The 21,847-nt window shown below is 51.3% G+C and overlaps 1 protein-coding gene across 1 annotated transcript in view; it reads left to right on the top strand.

The window, feature by feature from the left end:
- The window catches only part of TARS2 (threonyl-tRNA synthetase 2, mitochondrial), a 73,118-nt gene that overhangs the window by 4,101 nt on the left and 47,170 nt on the right, over positions 1 to 21,847 (top strand). Inside the window, exons 2-5 of the mRNA XM_060258667.1 lie at positions 2,888 to 3,078; positions 4,976 to 5,099; positions 6,759 to 6,883; positions 19,003 to 19,120. Of these exons, the coding sequence (XP_060114650.1) occupies positions 2,888 to 3,078; positions 4,976 to 5,099; positions 6,759 to 6,883; positions 19,003 to 19,120 (558 nt within the window). The remainder of the gene's footprint in view (positions 1 to 2,887; positions 3,079 to 4,975; positions 5,100 to 6,758; positions 6,884 to 19,002; positions 19,121 to 21,847) is intronic.

The following is a 21,847-nucleotide window of genomic DNA, read 5'->3' on the forward strand; positions in this document are numbered from 1 at the left end:
TTCTGATGGCACTTGGGGTTTTGGCCACTGTGTGACACAGAGTGTTGGACTGGATGGGCCACTGGCCTCATCCAACAGGGCTTCTCTTCTGTTCTTATGTGACACAGAGTGTTGGACTGGAGGGGCCATTGGCCTGATCCAACATGGCTTCTCTTCTGTTCTTATGTGACACAGAGTATTGGACTGGATAGGCCATTGGCCTGATCCAACATGGCTTCTCTTCTGTTCTTATGTGACACAGAGTGTTGGACTGGATGGGCCATTGGCCTGATCCAACATGGCTTCTCTTCTGTTCTTATGTGACACAGAGTGTTGGACTGGATGGGCCATTGGCCTGATCCAACATGGCTTCTCTTATGTTCTTATGTGACACAGAGTGTTGGACTGGATGGGCCATTGGCCTGATCCAACATGGCTTCTCTTATGTTCTTATGTGACACAGAGTGTTGGACTGGATGGGCCACTGGCCTGATCCAACATGGCTTCTCTTCTGTTCTTATGTGACTTAGAGTGTTGGACTGGATAGGCCATTGGCCTGATCGAACATGGCTTCTCTTCTGTTCTTATGTGACACAGAGTGTTGGACTGGATGGGCCTTTGGCCTGATCCAACATGGCTTCTCTTATGTTCTTATGTGACACAGTGTTGGACTGGATGGGCCATTGGCCTGATCCAACATGGCTTCTCTTATGTTCTTATGTGACACAGAGTGTTGGACTGGATGGGCCACTGGCCTGATCCAACATGGCTTCTCTTATGTTCTTATGTGACACAGAGTGTTGGACTGGATGGGCCATTGGCCTGATCCAACATGGCTTCTCTTCTGTTCTTCTGTGACACAGAGTGTTGGACTGGATGGGCCACTGGCCTGATCCAACATGGCTTCTCTTCTGTTCTTCTGTGACACAGAGTGTTGGACTGGAGGGGCCATTGGCCTGATCCAACATGGCTTCTCTTCTGTTCTTCTGTGACACAGAGTGTTGGACTGGAGGGGCCACTGGCCTGATCCAACATGGCTTCTCTTCTGTTCTTCTGTGACACAGAGTGTTGGACTGGATGGGCCACTGGCCTGATCCAACATGGCTTCTCTTCTGTTCTTCTGTGACACAGAGTGTTGGACTGGATGGGCCATTGGCCTGATCCAACATGGCTTCTCTTCTGTTCTTCTGTGACACAGAGTGTTGGACTGGAGGGGCCATTGGCCTGATCCAACAGGGCTTCTCTTCTGTTCCCATGCTGCAGAGTGAGGGCTCTTCAGAGAAGGTTGTCTGTTGCCTCTGCATGAAAGTGTATTTCTTACTGATATCAGCTGTGAGCCAAGGAGAACAACGCAGCCCTAAATGATTCACTAAGATAAATTAGGGGGGCTGTGGTCCATGCCACCGTGTATGGCCAGCCGAAGTTACGGTTATATCGTGGGGAACTGCAGTTTTTGACGTGTCATGTTAATAGTTCCGCTTTGCTTCAGTTCTGTTTGGAGCAGGGGTAGCCAAACTGAGGCTTGGGAACCACATGTGGCTCTTCCACGCATATTCTGTGGCTCTTGAAGTCCCCACTGCCCCGTCAGCCGATTTGGAAATGGCATTTCTCACTTTAAATCACTTTGCCAAGCCAGCTGGCCGCTTGGAGAATGCATTTCGAATTAAAGTTGCTTTCTGTCCAATTTGGTGTAGAGAGCCAGTTTGGTGTCGTGGTTAAGTGTGCGGACTCTTATCTGGGAGAACCGGGCTTGATTCTCCACTCCTCCACTTGCACCTGCTGGAATGGCCCTGGGTCAGCCATAGCTCTGGCAGAGGTTGTCCTTGAAAGGGCAGCTGCTGGGAGAGCCCTCTCAGCCCCACCCACCTCACAGGGTGACTGTTGTGGGGGAGGAAGGGAAAGGAGATTGTGAGCCGCTCTGAGACTCTTCGGAGTGGAGGGCGGGATATAACTCCAATATCTTCATCTACTTCACCGGGTGTCTGTTGTGGGGGAGGAAGGGAAAGGAGATTGTGAGCCGCTCTGAGACTCTTCGGAGTGGAGGGCGGGATATAACTCCAATATCTTCATCTACCTCACAGGGTGTGTGTTGTGGGGGAGGAAGGGAAAGGAGATTGTGAGCCGCTGTGAGACTCTTCGGAGTGGAGGGTGGGATATAAATCCAATATCTTCATCTACCTCACAGGGTGTCTGTTGTGGGGGAGGAAGGGAAAGGAGATTGTGAGCCGCTCTGAGACTCTTCGGAGTGGAGGGCGGGATATAAATCCAATATCTTCATCTACCTCACCGGGTGTCTGTTGTGGGGGAGGAAGGAAAAGGAGATTGTGAGCCGCTCTGAGACTCTTCGGAGTGGGGGGCGGGATATAAATCCAATATCTTCATTTACCTCACAGGGTGTCTGTTGTGGGGGAGGAAGGGAAAGGAGATTGTGAGCCGCTCTGAGACTCTTCGGAGTGGGCGGGATATAAATCCAATATCATCATCTTCTACCTCTCCCTCCTCCTTCACCCCATCTACTTGCCTCTCTCCCTCCCTCCCTTCCTTCTCTCAAACATTTGATATTTATTCTATGTGGCTCTTACGTTAAGCAAGTTTGGCCACTCCTGGTTTGGAGACTCCTGGTTGGTTCTGTAACCCCAATCCCGTTGTGGTGTTGGACGAATCCCCCCTCCCATTGGTTCTCTTGATTCTCACTGTGTCAGCCAGCTTCAGGCCAAGGGAGAAATGCAGACTAGAAATGCCGCAAATAACTAAAATTTTTGCAGGTGTGAGAGTGAGCCTTAACGCAGGGGCGAGGCCAGCCTCAGACGTTTGAGAATCTGCTTCATCTTTGAACAGAGTTTTACCCCCCCCCCCAGCTGTTGAATCCCCCCCCCCAACAATGTCCTTTTCTGCATTTGTCTTCTAGGCAGGCGCCGTTCCAAACCACGTCGCCGAACGCCTGGCTTTTTACGAAAAACTAAAAGTAGCTGCAGAGGGGAAACTTGCCCAGAGAGTCTCCAAAGACAGCCGGCCGATCCGGATCTCCCTGCCCGATGGCAGAGCTGTGGAGGGGGAGGCCTGGAAGACCACGCCATATCAGGTGGCCCTGCGGACGAGGTGACTTCCTTTCCACAGAGTGTTTTCTCTAGAGTGGTTCACATCGTGTTTCAGACAGATGACGGGACCGGCTTGCGAGGAAGTGCATTTCGAGATTCGATCCGGGGTGATGGAAGGGTAGGGGAAAACATCTTCACATGCTCAGAGTCCAGTTCAGCAAAGCAGTGGCTTGGCACAGAAATGCAAAGGCCCCACTGAAAGTTTTTTGTTTGGGCCCCTTTGTTTCTAGCCCTCCTGCTGTGATTGGAGGCCCTGCCTTTGCTCCAGGATTTCTTGCAAGTGGGTGCCACAAAATCGGGAGCAAATAGTACTTTCCTAACCATTCAATGCCTTCTAATCTATTTCCTTATTTAAAATATATGCCTCCCTTTTTCCAGAGCATCTTAGCACTCAAAGCAAGTCTCCCAGTGGTAAGAATATAAGCGCCCTGCTGGATCAGTCCAGCCTCCTGTCTCACACAGTGGCCAACCAGTTCCTCTGGAGGGCCAACAGCAGGGCAGAGAGGTTGAGGCCTTCCCCTGAGAAGAATATCAGAAGAGCCCTGCTGGGTCAGACCTGGGAGGGTCCATCTAGTCCAGCCTCCTGTCTCACACAGGGGCCAGCCGGTTCCTCTGAAGGGCCAACAACAGGGCAGAGAGGCCGAGGCCTTCCCCTGAGAAGAACCTCAGAAGAGCCCTGCTGGGTCAGACCAGGGAGGGTCCATCCAATCCAGCCTCCTGTCTCACACAGTGGCCAGCCAGTTCCTCTGGAGGGCCAACAACAGAGCAGAGAAGCCGAGGCCTTCCGCTGAGAAGAACCTCAGAAGAGCCCTGCTGGGTCAGACCAGTGAGGGTCCATCTAGTCCAGCCTCCTGCCTCACACAGTGGCCAACCAGTTCCTCTGGAGGGCCAGCAACAGGGCAGAGAGGCCGAGGCCTTCCCCTGAGAAGAACCTCAGAAGAGCCCTGCTGGGTCAGACCTGGGAGGGTCCATCTAGTCCAGCCTCCTGTTTCACGCAGTGGCCAACCAGTCCCTCTGGAGGGCTAACAACAGGGCAGAGAGGCTGAGGCCTGAGAAGAACCTCAGAAGAGCCGTGCTGGATCAGACCAGTGAAGGTCCATCTAGTCCAGCCTCCTGTCTCACATAGTGGCCAGCCAGTTCATAGAATCATAGAGTTGGAAGGGACCTCTAGGGTCATCTAGTCCAGCCTCCTGCACAAGGCAGGAAATTCACAAACACCTCCTCCTAAATTCACAGGATCTGCATAGCTGTCAGATGGCCATCTAGCCTCTGTTTAAAAACCTCCAAGGAAGAAGAACCCACCAGCTCCTGAGGAAGCCTGTTCCTCTGAGGAATCGCTCTAACGGTCAGGAAGTTCTTCCTAATGTTGAGCCGGAAACTCTTTTGATTTAATTTCAACCCATTGGTTCTGGTCCGACCTTCTGGGGCCACAGAAAACAATTCCACACTATCCTCTATATGACAGCCCTTCAAGTACTTGGAAGATGGTGATCATATCACCTCTCAGCTGCCTCCTCTCCAGACTGAACATGCCCAGCTTCTTCAACCTTTCCTCATAGGACTTGGTCTCCAGACCCCTCACCATCTTCTTGTAGGAGTTGTCCTACAAGAGAACCAGTTTGGTGTAGTGGTTAAGTGCGCGGACTCTTATCTGGGAGAACCAGGTTTGATTCCCCACTCCTCCACTTGCACCTCCTGGGATGGCCTTGGGTTAGCCACAGCTCTTGCAGAGGTTGTCTTTGAAAGGGCAGCTGCTGTGAGAGCCTTCTCAGCCCCACTCACCTCACAGGGTGTCTGTTGGGGGGGGGGGGCGAGAAGGTAAAGGAGATTGTGACCGCTCTGAGGCTCTGAGATTCAGAGTATAGGGCCGAGTATAAATCCAATATCTTTTTCTCCAGCCAGAGCCTGGCCAAGGCAGCTGTGACTGCACGCGTCAACGGGAACCTCCATGACCTGGATCGCCCACTGGAGGGGGATGCCGAGTTGGAATTTGTGGATTTTGAGTCCCAGGATGGGCAAACTGTAAGTATCTGGGGGTTTCTGTGTGTCCGTTGGCAGCAGGAGAGATTTACAGAATCATTTGTTTTCTGTGGCCCCGGAAGGTCGGACCAGAACCAATGGGTTGAAATTAAATCAAAAGAGTTTCCAGTTCTACATTAGGAAGAACTTCCTGACCGTTAGAGCAGTTCCTCAGTGGAACAGGCTTCCTCCTCGAGAGGTGGTGGGCTCTCCTTCCTTAGAGGTTTTACAACAGAGGCTAGATGGCCCTCTGACAGCAAGGAAGATCCTATGAATTTAAGGGGAGGGGTTTGTGAGTTTAGAGCGGTTCCTCAGTGGAACAGGAGGGAGGTGGTGGGCTCTCCTTCCTTGGAGGGTTTTCAACAGAGGCTAGATGGCCATCTGACAGCAATGAGGATACTATGGATTTAGGGGGAGGTCTTTGTGGGTTTCCTGCATTGTGCAGGGGGTTGGACTAGATGACCCTGGAGTTCTCTTCCAGTTCTATGATTCTATGACTGTTAAGAGTAGTTCCTCAGTGGAACAGGATTCCTCCTCGGGAGGTGGGGGGCTCTCCTTCCTTGGAGGTTTTTCAACGGAGGCTAGACGGCCATCTGACAGCAATGAAGATTTTTGGAATGGGGTCTTCCTTCGAATTGAACGGTTAACTGGTCCTATCCTTCCGCTCTCACCTCAGTTAATTTTAATGGATAGATGGGATGACTTCAACATTTCAACTCCTCATCATGAACTTATCTCCTTCATGTTCACGGCAGCAAAGCAGGCCATAGCGCTGAAATGGAAGTCGGGTGACTCCCCCGTTCTGTCAGGTCCTGGCCTTCCAAATTATGGGCGTTTTTCCTTTTCGAGAAAGTGGCGGGCTCTCATGGGTCTGCATTGAAGAAGAAGAAGAAGACTGCAGATTTATGTCCCGCTCTTCTCTCTCAATCAGAGTCTCAGAGCGCTTACAATCTCCTCTACTTCCCCCCACCACCACAACAGACACCCTGTGAGGTGGGTGGCCCATCCAGTCCAACACTCTTTGTCACACAGTGGCCAAAAAACCCCCAAAACCCAAGTGCCATCAGGAGGTTCACAAGTGGGTCTAGAAGCCCTCCCACTTTGCCCCCCCCCCCAAGCAGCAAGAATACAGAGCATCACTGCCCCAGACAGTTCCAATAATATACTGCGGCTAACAGCCACTGATGGACCTCTGCTCCAGATGTTTATCCAATCCCCTCTTGAAGCTGGCTATGCTTGCAGCCGCCACCACCTCCTGTGGCAGTGAATTCCACATGTTAATCACCCTTTGGGTGAAGAAGGACTTCCTTCTATCCGTTCTAACCCGACTGCTCAGCAATTTCATCGAATGCCCACGCGTTCTTGTATTGTGAGAAAGGGAGAAAAGTACTTCTTTCTCTACCTTCTCCATCCCATGCATTATCTTGTAAACCTCTCTCATGCCACCCCGCAGTCGATGTTTCTCCAAGCTAAAGAGCCCCAAGCGTTTGAACCTTTCTTCATATCGTGCACCATCACCATCCGTGCTTCGTTAAGGCAGCCTGTTGTGCGTCTGTGAATATTGATATTCCGTTTCGCATTATTTTGCAACTCGGTTATTTCTCAGTAACCCGGACTGGGGTGTGCCGCCCAGCCTAACCCTTTTCTTGACTCTGCCCACAGCTCTTCTGGCACTCCAGCGCCCACGTCCTGGGATGGGCCGCCGAGCAGTTCTATGGGGCCTTCCTTTGCCATGGGCCCAGCACCGAGAACGGCTTTTTCTACGATATGTACTTGGATGAGCAAAGGTACGGGGTGGCGGGGAGGGAGGTGGTGGGACTGGCTACCGGGGGGGGGGGAGGGATGGTGTGTGCAAAAACTGTGCCATTTGCCTTGGGCAACTTGGAAGTTCTGTCTGTGTAGCTTCCCTCCAAGATACGCTTTAGAAACCTTCTGGTGTTTTCCTCTCCCCTTTTTTGGTCTGTATCGGCCTTCGTGTAACTGAGCTCATAAATCAGGCGGGGGGAACCTCCGTCCCTAGGGCCGTATGCGGCCCTCGAGGTTACTTGTTGTGGCCCTCGGGGATTGCTGGGCCAAACCGAGCCATGTGGCAGCCTCCCTGGGGCCTAGCTGGCCAGCAAGGATCGTGGGGCCCAGCCGCGCTGTGCAGCAGCCTCCCCAGGGCCAGGCAGGGATCACAGGGCCCAGACGTACTGTGCAGCAGCCTCCCTGGGGCCCGGCTGGCTGGCCAGAATTGCTGCAGGGCCTGGGAAAGTTACTGTCACCGTTCAGTTTGCACTTGATGATCCCAGAGGGTGTGGCCTAATATGCTAATGAGTGTGTGACCTAATATGATAATATTAAGGGATGTGGTCTAATATGCCACTGAGTTCCTGCTGGGCTTTTTCTACAAAAAAGCCCTGGACCTAGGCATTTGCCTAGGGTGCCGGGTCGTGTGTGTGTGTGTGTGCGCGCGCCAGATTAGGCTCTCCCCACATGACTTCAAATAGAAAAACAATTATTAGCATTAATTTTGCTGCCGTGAATTGTTCTCCCTCGGCAGAGCACTGTTTTTTAAGTCGATAATTTTGTATGGCCCGCGAATGATGTTATAAATATCCATACGGCCCTTGGCAGAAAAAAGGTTCCCCACCCCTGTCATAAAGAACGAGGGGTGGGAGCAGAACCGCCGGGGGAAGGACAAAATTGGCAACTAAAGAAATAAGCAAAATTCAACTTCAACATCACTTCGTTTATTTTGTTCTAAATCACTCCATATTTATTTAATTAACCTTATGTTTCTATCCTGCCCTCTTTGCAAGCGGGCCCAGGGTGGCTAACAATCAAGTTAGCCGGTTTGGTGTAGTGGTTAAGTGTGCGGACTCTTATCTGGGAGAACCAGGTTTGATTCCCCACTCCTCCACTTGCACCTGCTAGCATGGCCTTGGGTCAGCCAGAGCTCTGGCAGAGGTTGTCCTTGAAAGGGCAGCTGCTGTGAGAGCCCTCTCCAGCCCCACCCACCTCACAGGGTGTCTGTTGTGGGGGAGGAAGGGGAAGGAGATTGTGAGCCGCTCTGAGACTCTTCGGAGTGGAGGGCGGGATATAAATGCAATATCTTCATCTACCTCACAGGGTGTCTGTTGTGGGGGAGGAAGGGGAAGGAGATTGTGAGCCGCTCTGAGACTCTTCGGAGTGGAGGGCGGGATATAAATGCAATATCTTCATCTACCTCACAGGGTGTCTGTTGTGGGGGAGGAAGGGGAAGGAGATTGTGAGCCGCTCTGAGACTCTTCGGAGTGAAGGGCGGGATATAAATGCAATATCTTCATCTACCTCACAGGGTGTCTGTTGTGGGGGAGGAAGGGGAAGGAGATTGTGAGCCGCTCTGAGACTCTTCAGAGTGGAGGTCGGGATATAAATCCAATATCTTCATCTACCTCACAGGGTGTCTGTTGTGGGGGAGGAAGGGGAAGGAGATTGTGAGCCGCTCTGAGACTCTTCGGAGTGGAGGGTGGGATATAAATCCAATAACTTCATCTACCTCACAGGGTGTCTGTTGTGGGGGAGGAAGGTAAAGGAGATTGTGAGCTGCTCTGAGACTCTTCGGAGTGGAGGGCGGGATGTAAATCCAATATCTACCTCACAGGGTGTCTGTTGTGGGGGAGGAAGGGGAAGGAGATTGTGAGCTGCTCTGAGACTCTTCGGAGTGGAGGGCGGGATATAAATCCAATATCTTCATCTACCTCACAGGGTGTCTGTTGTGGGGGAGGAAGGGAAAGGAGATTGTGAGCCGCTCTGAGACTCTTCGGAGTGGAGGGCGGGATATAAATCCAATATCTTCATCTACCTCACAGGGTGTCTGTTGTGGGGGAGGAAGGGGAAGGAGATTGTGAGCCGCTCTGAGACTCTTCGGAGTGGAGGGCGGGATATAAATCCAATATCTTCATCTACCTCACAGGGTGTCTGTAGTGGGGGAGGAAGGGAAAGGAGATTGTGAGCCGCACTGAGACTCTTCGGAGTGGAAGGCGGGATATAAATCCAGTATCTTCATCTACCTCACAGGGTTTCTGTTGTGGGGGAGGAAGGGGAAGGAGATTGTGAGCCGCTCTGAGACTCTTCGGAGTGGAGGGCGGGATATAAATCCAATATCTTCATCTACCTCACAGGGTGTCTGTTGTGGGGGAGGAAGGGGAAGGAGATTGTGAGCCGCACTGAGACTCTTCGGAGTGGAGGGCGGGATATAAATCCAGTATCTTCATCTACCTCACAGGGTGTCTGTTGTGGGGGAGGAAGGTAAAGGAGATTGGGAGCCGCTCTGAGACTCTTTAGAGTGGAGGGCGGGATATAAATCCAATATCTTCATCTTCTTCTTCAACTGAAGTATAAACTCATTTATTTTATTTTATTCCGTTTGTATCCCGCCCTCCTCACCTCGGCGAGCTCAGGCCGGCTCACAGAGACATGCACGTGCCTGAGTCAACACAATAATACATTAAAACCATAACCCGTAGAGTATCTAAATACGCCCCCTTGCCCAGATTGTCAGGAGGTATGGACTGGGTTGCCATCAATATGCGGATGACATCCAGCTCTATCTATTGATGGGTGGCCAGTGTGACTGTACCCTGGAAAATCTAGACCTGGCGCTACAAGCCGTGGCTTCTTGACTCAGACTGCGTCGGGGCGGTCCGGGGGGAGAGATCCAGCTGCCGGCCCTTGACGGGGTACCACTGATACCGGTCCCTAAGGTCAAGAGCTTAGGCGTGCTTCTTGAGTCCTCCCTCACAATGGAGGCCCAGGTAGCAGCCACGGTTAGATCTGCCTTTTTTCATCTTCGGCAAGCGCGGCAGCTGGCCCCTTACCTGGAGCGCAACGACTTAGCGACGGTAATCCATGCTACGGTCACCTCAAGAATAGATCACTGTAATGCTCTCTACGTGGGGCTACCCTCGATGCTAACCCGGAGACTACAACTAGTGCAGAATGCTGCGGCGCGGCTGTTAATGGGGCTGCCGCGATGGGAGCACATTCGGCCAGTGCTGGGGGAGCTGCACTGGTTGCCTGTTGTGTTCCGAGTTCGCTTCAAGGTGTTGGTACTAACCTTCAACGCCCTTTATGGTCAGGGACCTGCCTATCTACGGGACCACCTTTCCCCATATATCCCTGCGATATAGCACTGCGATCAGGGACAAAAAAATCTGCTGTCTGCCCCTGGCCCAAAAGAAGCCAGGCTGTGTACGACGAGATCCAGGGCTTTTTCGGTGGCAGCACCAGAAGTTTGGAACACCCTTCCGGAAGCCATAAGGGCCCCGCGGGATTTGTCTGCGTTCCGCAGGGCCTGTAAGACCGAATTGTTTAAACAACAACAACACATTTTATTTATATCCCGCCCTCCCCACCGGCTTTTGCTGTTTGACTGAAAAAGGGCTGCCACCGGACAGCCGCCCTGAGCCATTCGTGGGAAGGGCGGGATATAAATTCTAAATAAAATAAATAAATAAATCTTACAGAATGCTGGTGATCACAGTCGAGAATTCAATACCGCCTATACTGTACAGAAATAGCGCCATAGAATGGTTTTAAAGCTGATATACGTAAATTATGGTTTTATCGAGGCACTGCTGCTGAAGACGCAGCTGCGCTGGGCAGGGCATATTTCTAGGATGGAAAACCACCGCCTTCCCAAGATTGCCCTGTATGGCGAACTCTCCACCGGCCATCGAAAGAGAGGGGCACCAAAGAAGAGGTACAAGGACTCCTTGAAGAAATCCCTTGGCACCTGTCGCATCAACCATCACCAGTGGTCTGACCTAGCCTCAGATCGCAAAGCATGGAGGCACACCATCCACCAGGCTGTCTCTTCTTTTGAGAACGCACGCATAGCTGGTCTTGAGGACAAAAGGAGATTGAGGAAGAATCGCACTGCTACAGCACCAACCCCAAATCAGACTTTTCCCTGCAGCCACTGTGGCCGGACCTGCCTGTCCCGCATTGGTCTTGTCAGCCACCAGCGAGCCTGCAGCAGACGTGGACTACTGCACCCTTCTTAAATCTTCGTTCGCGAAGCCAAGCCGAGAGAGAGAGAGATGTTTTATTGGATTGATTGTATTTTATGATGTTGTAAGCCGCTCCGAGTCCGCTTGCGGAGAGGGCGGGATATAAATTGAAAGTAATAAATAAATAAATAATATAAAAACATAAAATAGGTAAAATATTGCAGCGCTATAATCTTCGTTTCCGATTTTCTGGAAACCGATCTTAAGTTGCCTTCTCCGCAGCTGCTGTACGGTGGATTAAGGGATGGCTCATACGTTACCTAGCACTGTAGTGACCAGCCTGCATACCTGCATGCCTGGTGCAAGAGTGCCGTCTTACAGGCCCCGCGGAACCGTATGAGCTCTCGCAGGGCCCTGACCTCTTCTGGCAACTCGTTCCACCAGCATGGAGCCACTACAGAGAAGGCTCCGGCTCTAGCTGTCATGAGCTTGGCCTCCTTAGGATTGGGGATTGTAAGTAGATTTTGTGATCCAGACTGAAGTGCTCTCTGGGGAACGTGAGGGGAAAGACGGTCCCTACGGTATGCAGGCCCCTGGCCATAGAGGGTGTGGCGGAATCGGCCCGATTCTGCCTTCAGACCCGGTCCCGTCAGCTCCCTATTGAGTCGCCAACTCCTGGAGGGAGCTATTTCTCCTCCTGCCCCTTGGGCTCGCTGCCACCACCTGCTCAGTCTAGGGGTTCAGATTGAGAGGAACAGGACTCCCAATCCCCCTCTCCAGCTGTGAGGCCAGGCCTCAAGGTCCTCTGCCACCCTGTACTTGGGTATCACAGAGACCGCAGCACTTCTTTGGGGAACCCCTGGAGGATTGGCACCTTATCCAACTGCATGCCTTCCCCCTTCCCCGGGGCCCCCTTCTTAACGCAGCGTGGTCTAAAGCGGTTGGGGATCTATGTGGTACAGAGTTTGACTGCCAGCATTCAAAACAGAAAAAAAAATATTTATTTACAAGAGAAAAAGAAAGGGAAAGAAAAACAAAACAAAAACAGTTGCATATAAAAAGTTAGCACAGCACAGCACCCGCACAGCAAAGAGCATGACAAAGGAAAGGTGTTATAAACGCATCCTACTGTCCCTGGTCTAAACTTGCCCCACCTTGGGGATGACTTACTTGGTCTGACTGCCTGGGGGCCTCACAGGCAGGAGCCCCCATGCTCACCACATGCTCCCTCGAGCGCCAGTTGAGAACTAAAAACTCTCTTCCTGGTTAACTCACATGCCAAGAACAAAAGAACTTCCTGTCTCTCTAGGAGGCTATCCCCCTAGAGTTGATGGTTTAACTCTGGAAGGGAGGGGGGGAGTGAGGGGAAGGCTAGGCCAAAGCCTGCTTCGCAGTTTCATGTTCCTTCCCAAATAAGATGGCGTTTCTCCACAGAGGGCCTTAAAGTTGAGAACCAACACCTTGAAATGAACCTGGTATGCAATAGGCCAGGGATGGCCAACGGTAGTTCTCCAGATATTTTGTGCCTACAACTCCCATGAGGCCCAGCCAGCATGGCCAATGGCTGGGGCTGATGGGAGTTGTAGGCAAAAAAAAAAAATCTGGAGAACTACCGTTGCCCACCCTTGCAATAGGCAAACAGTGCAGCGCCTTCAGCACAGGCTGAATGTGTTCCCGTAAAGGAAGGCCCATTAACAACCTGGCGGCTGCGTTCTGCACTAGTTGAAGCTTCCGGGTTTGAGACAAGGGCAGCCCCATGTAGAGGGCATTGCAGTAATCCAGTCTTGAGGTGACCGTGGCGTGGATCACTGTCGCCAAGTCGCTGCGTTCAAGGTAGGGGACCAACTGCCTTATCAGCCGCAGATAAGAAAACAATGCAGTACTAAAATTATTAAAATACAAAGTCAGCAGTCCTACTTCAAACTAGACAGGCGGATTTCAAGACGTTCTTCAGCAGGCAATTCAATTTCAAATTGGTTCTTTCAGTTATAACCGTCAGTGGTCTTTGCTGGTGTTTCACAGTTTCTAATAGATGGTATTACTCAGTCACAAGACCCAGTGGTGCCTTAAAGCTCTTCTCCTGCCACGGATTTGTTTAGTCTTTAGAAGAAGAAGAAAAAGATTGGGTTTATATCCCGCCGTTCGCTACACGAAGGAGTCTCGGAGCACCTTACACTCTCCTTTCCCTTCCCACGCCCTGCGAAGTAGGTGGAGCTGAGAGAGCTCTGACAGAAACTGCCCTCGAACATAAGAACATCAGAGAAGCCCTGTTGGATCAGGCCAATGGCCCCTCCAGTCCAACACTCTGTGTCACATAAGAACATAAGAGGAGCCATGTCGGATCAGGCCAGTGGCCCCTCCAGTCCAACACTCTGTGTCACATAAGAACACAAGAGAAGCCATGTCGGATCAGGCCAGTGGCCCCTCCAGTCCAACACTCTGTGTCACATAAGAACATAAGAGAAGCCCTGTTGGATCAGGCCAATGGCCCCTCCAGTCCAACACTCTGAGCCACATAAGAACACAAGAGAAGCCATGTTGGATCAGGCCAGTGGCCCCTCCAGTCCAACACTCTGAGCCACATAAGAACACAAGAGAAGCCATGTCGGATCAGGCCAATGGCCCCTCCAGTCCAACACTCTGAGCCACATAAGAACACAAGAGAAGCCATGTCGGATCAGGCCAATGGCCCCTCCAGTCCAACACTCTGAGCCACATAAGAACACAAGAGAAGCCATGTCGGATCAGGCCAGTGGCCCCTCCAGTCCAACACTCTGAGCCACATAAGAACACAAGAGAAGCCATGTCGGATCAGGCCAATGGCCCCTCCAGTCCAACACTCTGAGCCACATAAGAACACAAGAGAAGCCATGTTGGATCAGGCCAATGGCCCCTCCAGTCCAACACTCTGAGCCACATAAGAACACAAGAGAAGCCATGTCGGATCAGGCCAATGGCCCCTCCAGTCCAACACTCTGAGCCACATAAGAACACAAGAGAAGCCATGTCGGATCAGGCCAATGGCCCCTCCAGTCCAACACTCTGAGCCACATAAGAACACAAGAGAAGCCATGTCGGATCAGGCCAGTGGCCCCTCCAGTCCAACACTCTGAGCCACATAAGAACACAAGAGAAGCCATGTCGGATCAGGCCAATGGCCCCTCCAGTCCAACACTCTGAGCCACATAAGAACACAAGAGAAGCCATGTCGGATCAGGCCAGTGGCCCCTCCAGTCCAACACTCTGAGCCACATAAGAACACAAGAGAAGCCATGTCGGATCAGGCCAATGGCCCCTCCAGTCCAACACTCTGAGCCACATAAGAACACAAGAGAAGCCATGTTGGATCAGGCCAATGGCCCCTCCAGTCCAACACTCTGAGCCACATAAGAACACAAGAGAAGCCATGTCGGATCAGGCCAGTGGCCCCTCCAGTCCAACACTCTGTGTCACATAAGAACACAAGAGAAGCCATGTCGGATCAGGCCAGTGGCCCCTCCAGTCCAACACTCTGAGCCACATAAGAACACAAGAGAAGCCATGTCGGATCAGGCCAATGGCCCCTCCAGTCCAACACTCTGAGCCACATAAGAACACAAGAGAAGCCATGTCGGATCAGGCAGTGGCCCCTCCAGTCCAACACTCTGAGCCACATAAGAACACAGAGAAGCCATGTCGGATCAGGCCAATGGCCCCTCCAGTCCAACACTCTGAGCCACATAAGAACACAAGAGAAGCCATGTCGGATCAGGCCAGTGGCCCCTCCAGTCCAACACTCTGAGCCACATAAGAACACAAGAGAAGCCATGTCGATCAGGCCAATGGCCCCTCCAGTCCAACACTCTGAGCCACATAAGAACACAAGAGAAGCCATGTCGGATCAGGCCAATGGCCCCTCCAGTCCAACACTCTGAGCCACATAAGAACACAAGAGAAGCCATGTCGGATCAGGCCAGTGGCCCCTCCAGTCCAACACTCTGTGTCACATAAGAACACAAGAGAAGCCATGTCGGATCAGGCCAGTGGCCCCTCCAGTCCAACACTCCTGTGTCACATAAGAACATAAGAGAAGCCCTGTTGGATCAGGCCAATGGCCCCTCCAGTCCAACACTCTGAGCCACATAAGAACACAAGAGAAGCCATGTCGGATCAGGCCAATGGCCCCCTCCAGTCCAACACTCTGAGCCACATAAGAACACAAGAGAAGCCATGTCGGATCAGGCAGTGGCCCCTCCAGTCCAACACTCTGTGTCACATAAGAACACAAGAGAAGCCATGTCGGATCAGGCCAGTGGCCCCTCCAGTCCAACACTCTGTGTCACATAAGAACATAAGAGAAGCCCTGTTGGATCAGGCCAATGGCCCCTCCAGTCCAACACTCTGAGCCACATAAGAACACAAGAGAAGCATGTCGGATCAGGCCAATGGCCCTCCAGTCCAACACTCTGAGCCACATAAGAACACAAGAGAAGCCATGTCGGATCAGGCCAGTGGCCCCTCCAGTCCAACACTCTGTGTGACATAAGAACATAAGAGAAGCCATGTTGGATCAGGCCAGTGGCCCATCCAGTCCAACACTCTGTGTCACATAAGAACATAAGAGAAGCCCTGTTGGATCAGGCAGTGGCCCCTCCAGTCCAACACTCTGTGTCACATAAGAACATGAGAGAAGCCATGTTGGATCAGGCCAGTGGCCCCTCCAGTCCAACACTCTGTGTCACATAAGAACATAAGAGGAGCCATGTTGGATCAGGCCCAGTGGCCCCTCCAGTCCAACACTCTGTGTCACATAAGAACATGAGAGAAGCCATGTTGGATCAGGCCAGTGGCCCCTCCAGTCCAACACTCTGTGTCACATAAGAACATGAGAGAAGCCATGTTGGATCAGGCCAGTGGCCCCTCCAGTCCAACACTCTGTGTCACATAAGAACATAAGAGGAGCCATGTTGGATCAGGCCAGTGGCCCCTCCAGTCCAACACTCTGTGTCCACATAAGAACATAAGAGAAGCCATGTTGGATCAGGCCAACGGCCCATCAAGTCCAACCCTCTGTGTCACACAGTGGCAAAAAATGTTATATACACACATACACTGTGGCTAATAGCCACTGATGGACCTGTGCTCCATATTTTTATCTAAACCCCACTTGAAGGTGGCTATACTTGTGGCCGCCACCACCTCCTGTGGCAGTGAATTCCACATGTTAATCACCCTTTGGGTGAAGAAGTACTTCCTTTTATCCGTTTTAACCTGTCTGCTCAGCAATTTCATCGAATGCCCACGAGTTCTTGTATTGTGAGAAAGGGAGAAAAGTACTTCTTTCTCTACTTTCTCCATCCCATGCATTATCTTGTAAACCTCTATCATGTCACCCCGCAGTCGACGTTTCTCCAAGCTAAAGAGTCCCAAGCGTTTCAACCTTTCTTCATAGGGAAAGTGCTCCAGCCCTTTAATCATTCTAGTTGCCCTTCTCTGCACCTTCTCTAAAGCTATAATATCCTTTTTGAGGTGCAGCGACCAGAACTGCACACAGTACTCCAAATGAGACCGCACCATCGATTTATACAGGGGCATTATGATACTGGCTGATTTGTTTTCAATTCCCTTCCTAATAATTCCCAGCATGGCGTTGGCCTTTTTTATTGCAAACGCACACTGTCTTGACACTTTCAGTGAGTTATCTATCATGACCCCAAGATCTCTCTCTTGGTCAGTCTCTGCCAGTTCACACCCCCATCAACTTGTATTTGTAGCTGGGATTCTTAGCCCCAATGTGCATTACTTTGCACTTGGCCACATTGAACCACATCTGCCACGTTGACGCCCACTCACCCAGCCTCAACAGATCCCTTTGGAGTTCCTCACAATCCTCTCTGGTTCTCACCACCCTGAACAATTTAGTGTCATCTGCAAACCTTGGCCACTTCACTGCTCACTCCCAACTCTAAATCATTTATGAACAAGTTAAAGAGCATGGGACCCAGTACCGAGACCTGCGGCACCCCACTGCTTACCGTCCCTCCACTGCGAAGACTGCCCATTTATACTCACTCTCTGCTTCCTATTACTCAGCCAGTTTTTGATCCACAAGAGGACCTGTCCTTTTACTCCATGATTCTCAAGCTTTCTAAGGAGCCTTTGATGAGGAACTTTATCAAAAGCTTTCTGGAAGTCAAGGTAAACAACATAAGAACATAAGAGGAGCCCTGTTGGATCAGGCCAATGGCCCATCCAGTCCAACACTCTGTGTCACATAAGAACATAAGAGAAGCCCTGTTGGATCAGGCCAATGGCCCATCCAGTCCAACACTCTGTGTCACATAAGAACATAAGAGAAGCCATGTTGGATCAGGCCAGTGGCCCATCCAGTCCAACACTGTGTCACATAAGAACATAAGAGAAGCCGTGTTGGATCAGGCCAGTGGCCCATCCAGTCCAACACTCTGTGTCATGTAAGAACAGAAGAGAAGCCCTGTTGGGATCAGGCCCATGGCCCATCCAGTCCAACACTTTGTGTCACACAGTGGCAAAAAAAAAAATTATACACACACAAGCACATACACACACACACATATATATATATAATGAAAGTAGAATGCCAGCAGGGAGGTGGGGGCTTTCCAGTGTTTTGCTCTGAGTGTCACATGTATGACTATCTGCCCACAGGACAGAAGTCTTGGGTGTGTGCTCGATGCAAGGAGCTCCTGGTCCTCAGGGAACGAGTTTGTACCCTTGAGGCCGAGGTGACTGACCTGGAGAAGCAGAGACAGTCAGTTAGGCACTCGGAGAAGACTCTCGTGGACGTCTTAGATGAGCCCCGCTCTGAACGTGGCAGCCCCGTTGCTGCCAGGGAGCATGAGGGTCTAGAGGGAGCAGGGCACCGTGCACTCGAGAGGAACCCCTCTGTGAGAACTTGCGGTTGACCCAAGATCACATCAACAGGTGTAGGTGGAGTAGTGGGGAATCAAACCTGGTTCTCCCAGACTAGACAAGATGACCCTGGAGGTCTCTTCCAATTCTATGATTCTTTGGCTGTTAATTGATTCTATGAGTGGTTTCTCAGTGGAATGGGCTTCCTCGGAAGTGGTGGGCTCTCCTTCCTTGGAGGTTTTGAATCAGAGGCTAGATGGCCATCTGACAGCAATGAGGATCCTGTGAATTTAGAGGGAGGTGTTTGTGAGTTTCCTGCGTTGTTCAGGGGGTTGAACTCGATGACCCTGTAGGTCCCTCCCAACTCTAGGATTCTATGACTGTTAAGAGCGGTTCCTCAGTGGAACAGGCTTCCTCCTCGGGAGGTGGTGGGCTCTCCTTCCTTGGAGGCTTTCAAACAGGCTAGATGGCCATCTGACAGCAATGAGGATCCTGTGAATTTAGGGGGAGGTGTTGGTGAGTTTCCTGCATTGTGCAGGGGGTTGGACTAGATGACCCTGGAGGTGTCTTCCATTCTATGATTCTATGACTGTTAAGAGCAGTTCCTCAGTGGAACAGGCTTCCTCCTCAGGAGGTGGTGGGCTCTCCTTCTTTGGAGGTTTTTCAACAGAGACTAGATGGCCATCTGAGAGCAATGAAGATCCTGTGTATTTAGAGGGAGATGTTTGTGAGTCTCCTGCCTTGTGCAGGGGGTTGGACTAGATGATCCTGGAGGTCCCTTCCAACTCTATGATTCTAGAATTATAACGTTTCATCTACTCGAGAGTATGGGAAATGACCTCCAATGGTTTCTGTTTCTTCCTTTGGCTCTGCTGAGTGGAGAAAGAAACTCCTTAGAAGGCCCGACCGAAGATTTGAGCGAACGGAACCTTCTCCGGGTCCGCGTCCTTGGCCCGGAGCTCCTTCCCTCTCTCGGCTTCCGTGAAGCGTTGGGCCTCATCCTTGGTTGCTGCTTGATATGGTTACGAAGGTTCTGCCTTCCTTCCTTCTCTCCTTTGCAGGAGCGTGCAGGAGAAAGACCTGCCGGTGCTGGAAGAGCTCTGCAAGGGCATCGTGGAAGAGAAGCACCCTTTCGAGAGGCTGGAGGTGTCCCGGGAGGAGCTGAAGGAGCTGTTCAAGGTGAGAATCCTCGGATGGTGGAAATCCATCGCTTCCTAGCGGCATGTGCCGTTTGTCTCCTCTGTTGCAGGCATCGCTAGACGAGATCGCTAGGGGTTGTTATACGTTGGGCGTCTCTATAAATATGCATGCAGAGAGAGAGAGAGGAAGGAAGGAAGGAAGGAGAGCCAGTTTGGTGTAGTGGTTAAGTGTGCGGACTCTTATCTGGGAGAACTGGGTTTGATTCCCCACTCCTCCACTTGCACCTGCTGGAATGGCCTTGGGTCAGCCATAGCTCTCGCAGAACGGTCTTTGAAAGGGCAGCTTCTGGGAGAGCTCTCTCAGCCCCACGTAACCTTTGAGAGCCAGTTTGGTGTAGTGTTTAAGTGTGTGGACTCTTATCTGGGAGAACCGGGTTTGATTCCCCACTCCTCCACTTGCATCTTCTGGAATGGCCTTGGGTCAGCCATAGTTCTGGCAGAACGGTCCTTGAAAAGGCAGCTTCTGGGAGAGCTCTCTCAGCCCCACGTAACCTTTGAGAGGCAGTTTGGTGTAGTGTTTAAGTGTGTGGACTCTTATCTGGAGAACCGGGTTTGATTCCCCACTCCCCCACTTGCACCTTCTGGAATGGCCTTGGTTCAGCCATAACTCTGGCAGAACGGTCTTTGAAAGGGTAGCTTCTGGGAGAGCTCTCTCAGCCCCACGTCAACCTTTGCAGAGCCAGTTTGGTGTAGTGTTTAAGTGTGTGGACTCTTATCCGGGAGAACTGGGTTTGATTCCCCACTCCTCCACTTGCACCTGCTGGAATAGCCTTGGGTCAGCCATAGCTCTGGCAGAGGTTGTCCTTGAAAGGGCAGCTGCTGTGAGAGCCCTCTCCAGCCCCACCCACCTCACAGGATGTCTGTTGTGGGGGAGGAAGATAAAGCAGATTGTGAGCCGCTCTGAGACTCTTCAGAGTGGAGGGCGGGATATAAATCCAATATCTTCATCTTCTTGTTTTGGTAGCAGGAGCTCCTTTGCATATTAGGCCACACACACACCCCCAATGTAGCCAATCCTCCTGCAGCTTACAGGGCTCTTCGTACAGGGCCTTCTGTAAGCTCCAGGAGAATTGGCTGCATTTGGGGGTGTGTGGCCTAATATGCAAAGGAGTTCCTGCTACCAAAGAAAATCCTGCGTATATGTGTCCACCTTTATGAAATGGAGATCAGCTTGGTGGTGAAAAGTGTCATCAAATAGCAGCCAATTTATGGCTCGAGAGCCAGTTTGGTGTAGTGGTGAAGTGTGCGGACTCTTCTCTAGGAGAACCGGGTTTGATTCCCCACTCCTCCACTTGCACCTGCTGGAATGGCCTTGGGTCAGCCACCTCACAAATTTTTAGCCTTCAGCTCACACATTTTTGTCTTAGCTCAGGAGGATGACCCCAGAGCACACTAATGTATACAGTAACTCACAACTTTAATGCCAGTAGCTCGCAAGTTTAATGCCATCCGCTCACAAAGTAGAAATTTTTGCTCACGAGATGGACCTCTGCTCCATATTTTTATCCCATTCCCTCTTGAAGCTGGCTATGTTTGTAGCCGCCACCACCTCCTGTGGCAGTGAATTCCACATGTTAATCACCCTTTGGGTGAAGACTTCCTTTATCCATTCTAACCCTTTTATCAGTTCTCATTGAATATCCACAAAATTGCTGAGTAGTTGGGTTAGAACTGAGAATCTAGTTATCTTCTTCTTCTGTAGCCTGCTCTGTGTAGAAGAAGAAGAAGATATTGGATTTATATCCCGCCCTCCACTCCGAAGAGTCTCAGAGTGGCTCACCATCTCCTTTACCTTCTTCCCCCCCCCACAACAGACACCCTGTGAGGTAGATGAAGATATTGGATTTATATCCCGCCCTCCACTCTGAAGAGTCTCAGAGCAGCCCACAATCTCCTTACCTCCCCCCCCACAACAGACAACCTGTGAGGTAGATGAAGATTTTGGATTTATATCCCGCCCTCCACTCTGAAGAGTCTCAGAGCGGTCCACAATCTCCTTTACCTCCCCCCCCCCCACAACAGACACCCTGTGAGGTAGATGAAGATATTGGATTTACATCCTGCCCTCCACTCCGAAGAGTCTCAGAGCGGCTCACAATCTCCTTTACCTTCCCCCCCCCCACAACAGACACCCCGTGAGGTAGATGAAGATATTGGATTTATATCCCACCCTCCACTCTGAAGAGTCTCAGAGCGGCTCACAATCTCCTTCCCCTTCCTCCCCACAACAGACACCATGTGAGGTAGATGAAGATATTGGATTTATATCCCACCCTCCACTCTGAAGAGTCTCAGAGTGGCTCACAATCTCCTTTCCCTCCTCCCCCACAACAGACACCCTGTGAGGTAGATGAAGATATTGGATTTATATCCCGCCCTCCACTCTGAAGAGTCTCAGAGCGGCCCACAATCTCCTTTACCTTCCCCCCCCCACAACAGACACCCTGTGAGGTAGATGAAGATATTGGATTTATATCCCGCCCTCCACTCTGAAGAGTCTCAGAGCAGCCCACAATCTCCTTTACCTTCCCCCCCCACAACAGACACCCTGTGAGGTAGATGAAGATATTGGATTTATATCCCGCCCTCCACTCTGAAGAGTCTCAGAGCGGCCCACAATCTCCTTTACCTTCCCCCCCCCCCACAACAGACACCCTGTGAGGTAGATGAAGATTTTGGATTTATATCCCGCCCTCCACTCTGAAGA

The sequence above is a fragment of the Heteronotia binoei genome, chromosome 1, assembly GCF_032191835.1.
Source record: "Heteronotia binoei isolate CCM8104 ecotype False Entrance Well chromosome 1, APGP_CSIRO_Hbin_v1, whole genome shotgun sequence".
Taxonomy (NCBI): Eukaryota; Metazoa; Chordata; class Lepidosauria; order Squamata; family Gekkonidae; genus Heteronotia; species Heteronotia binoei.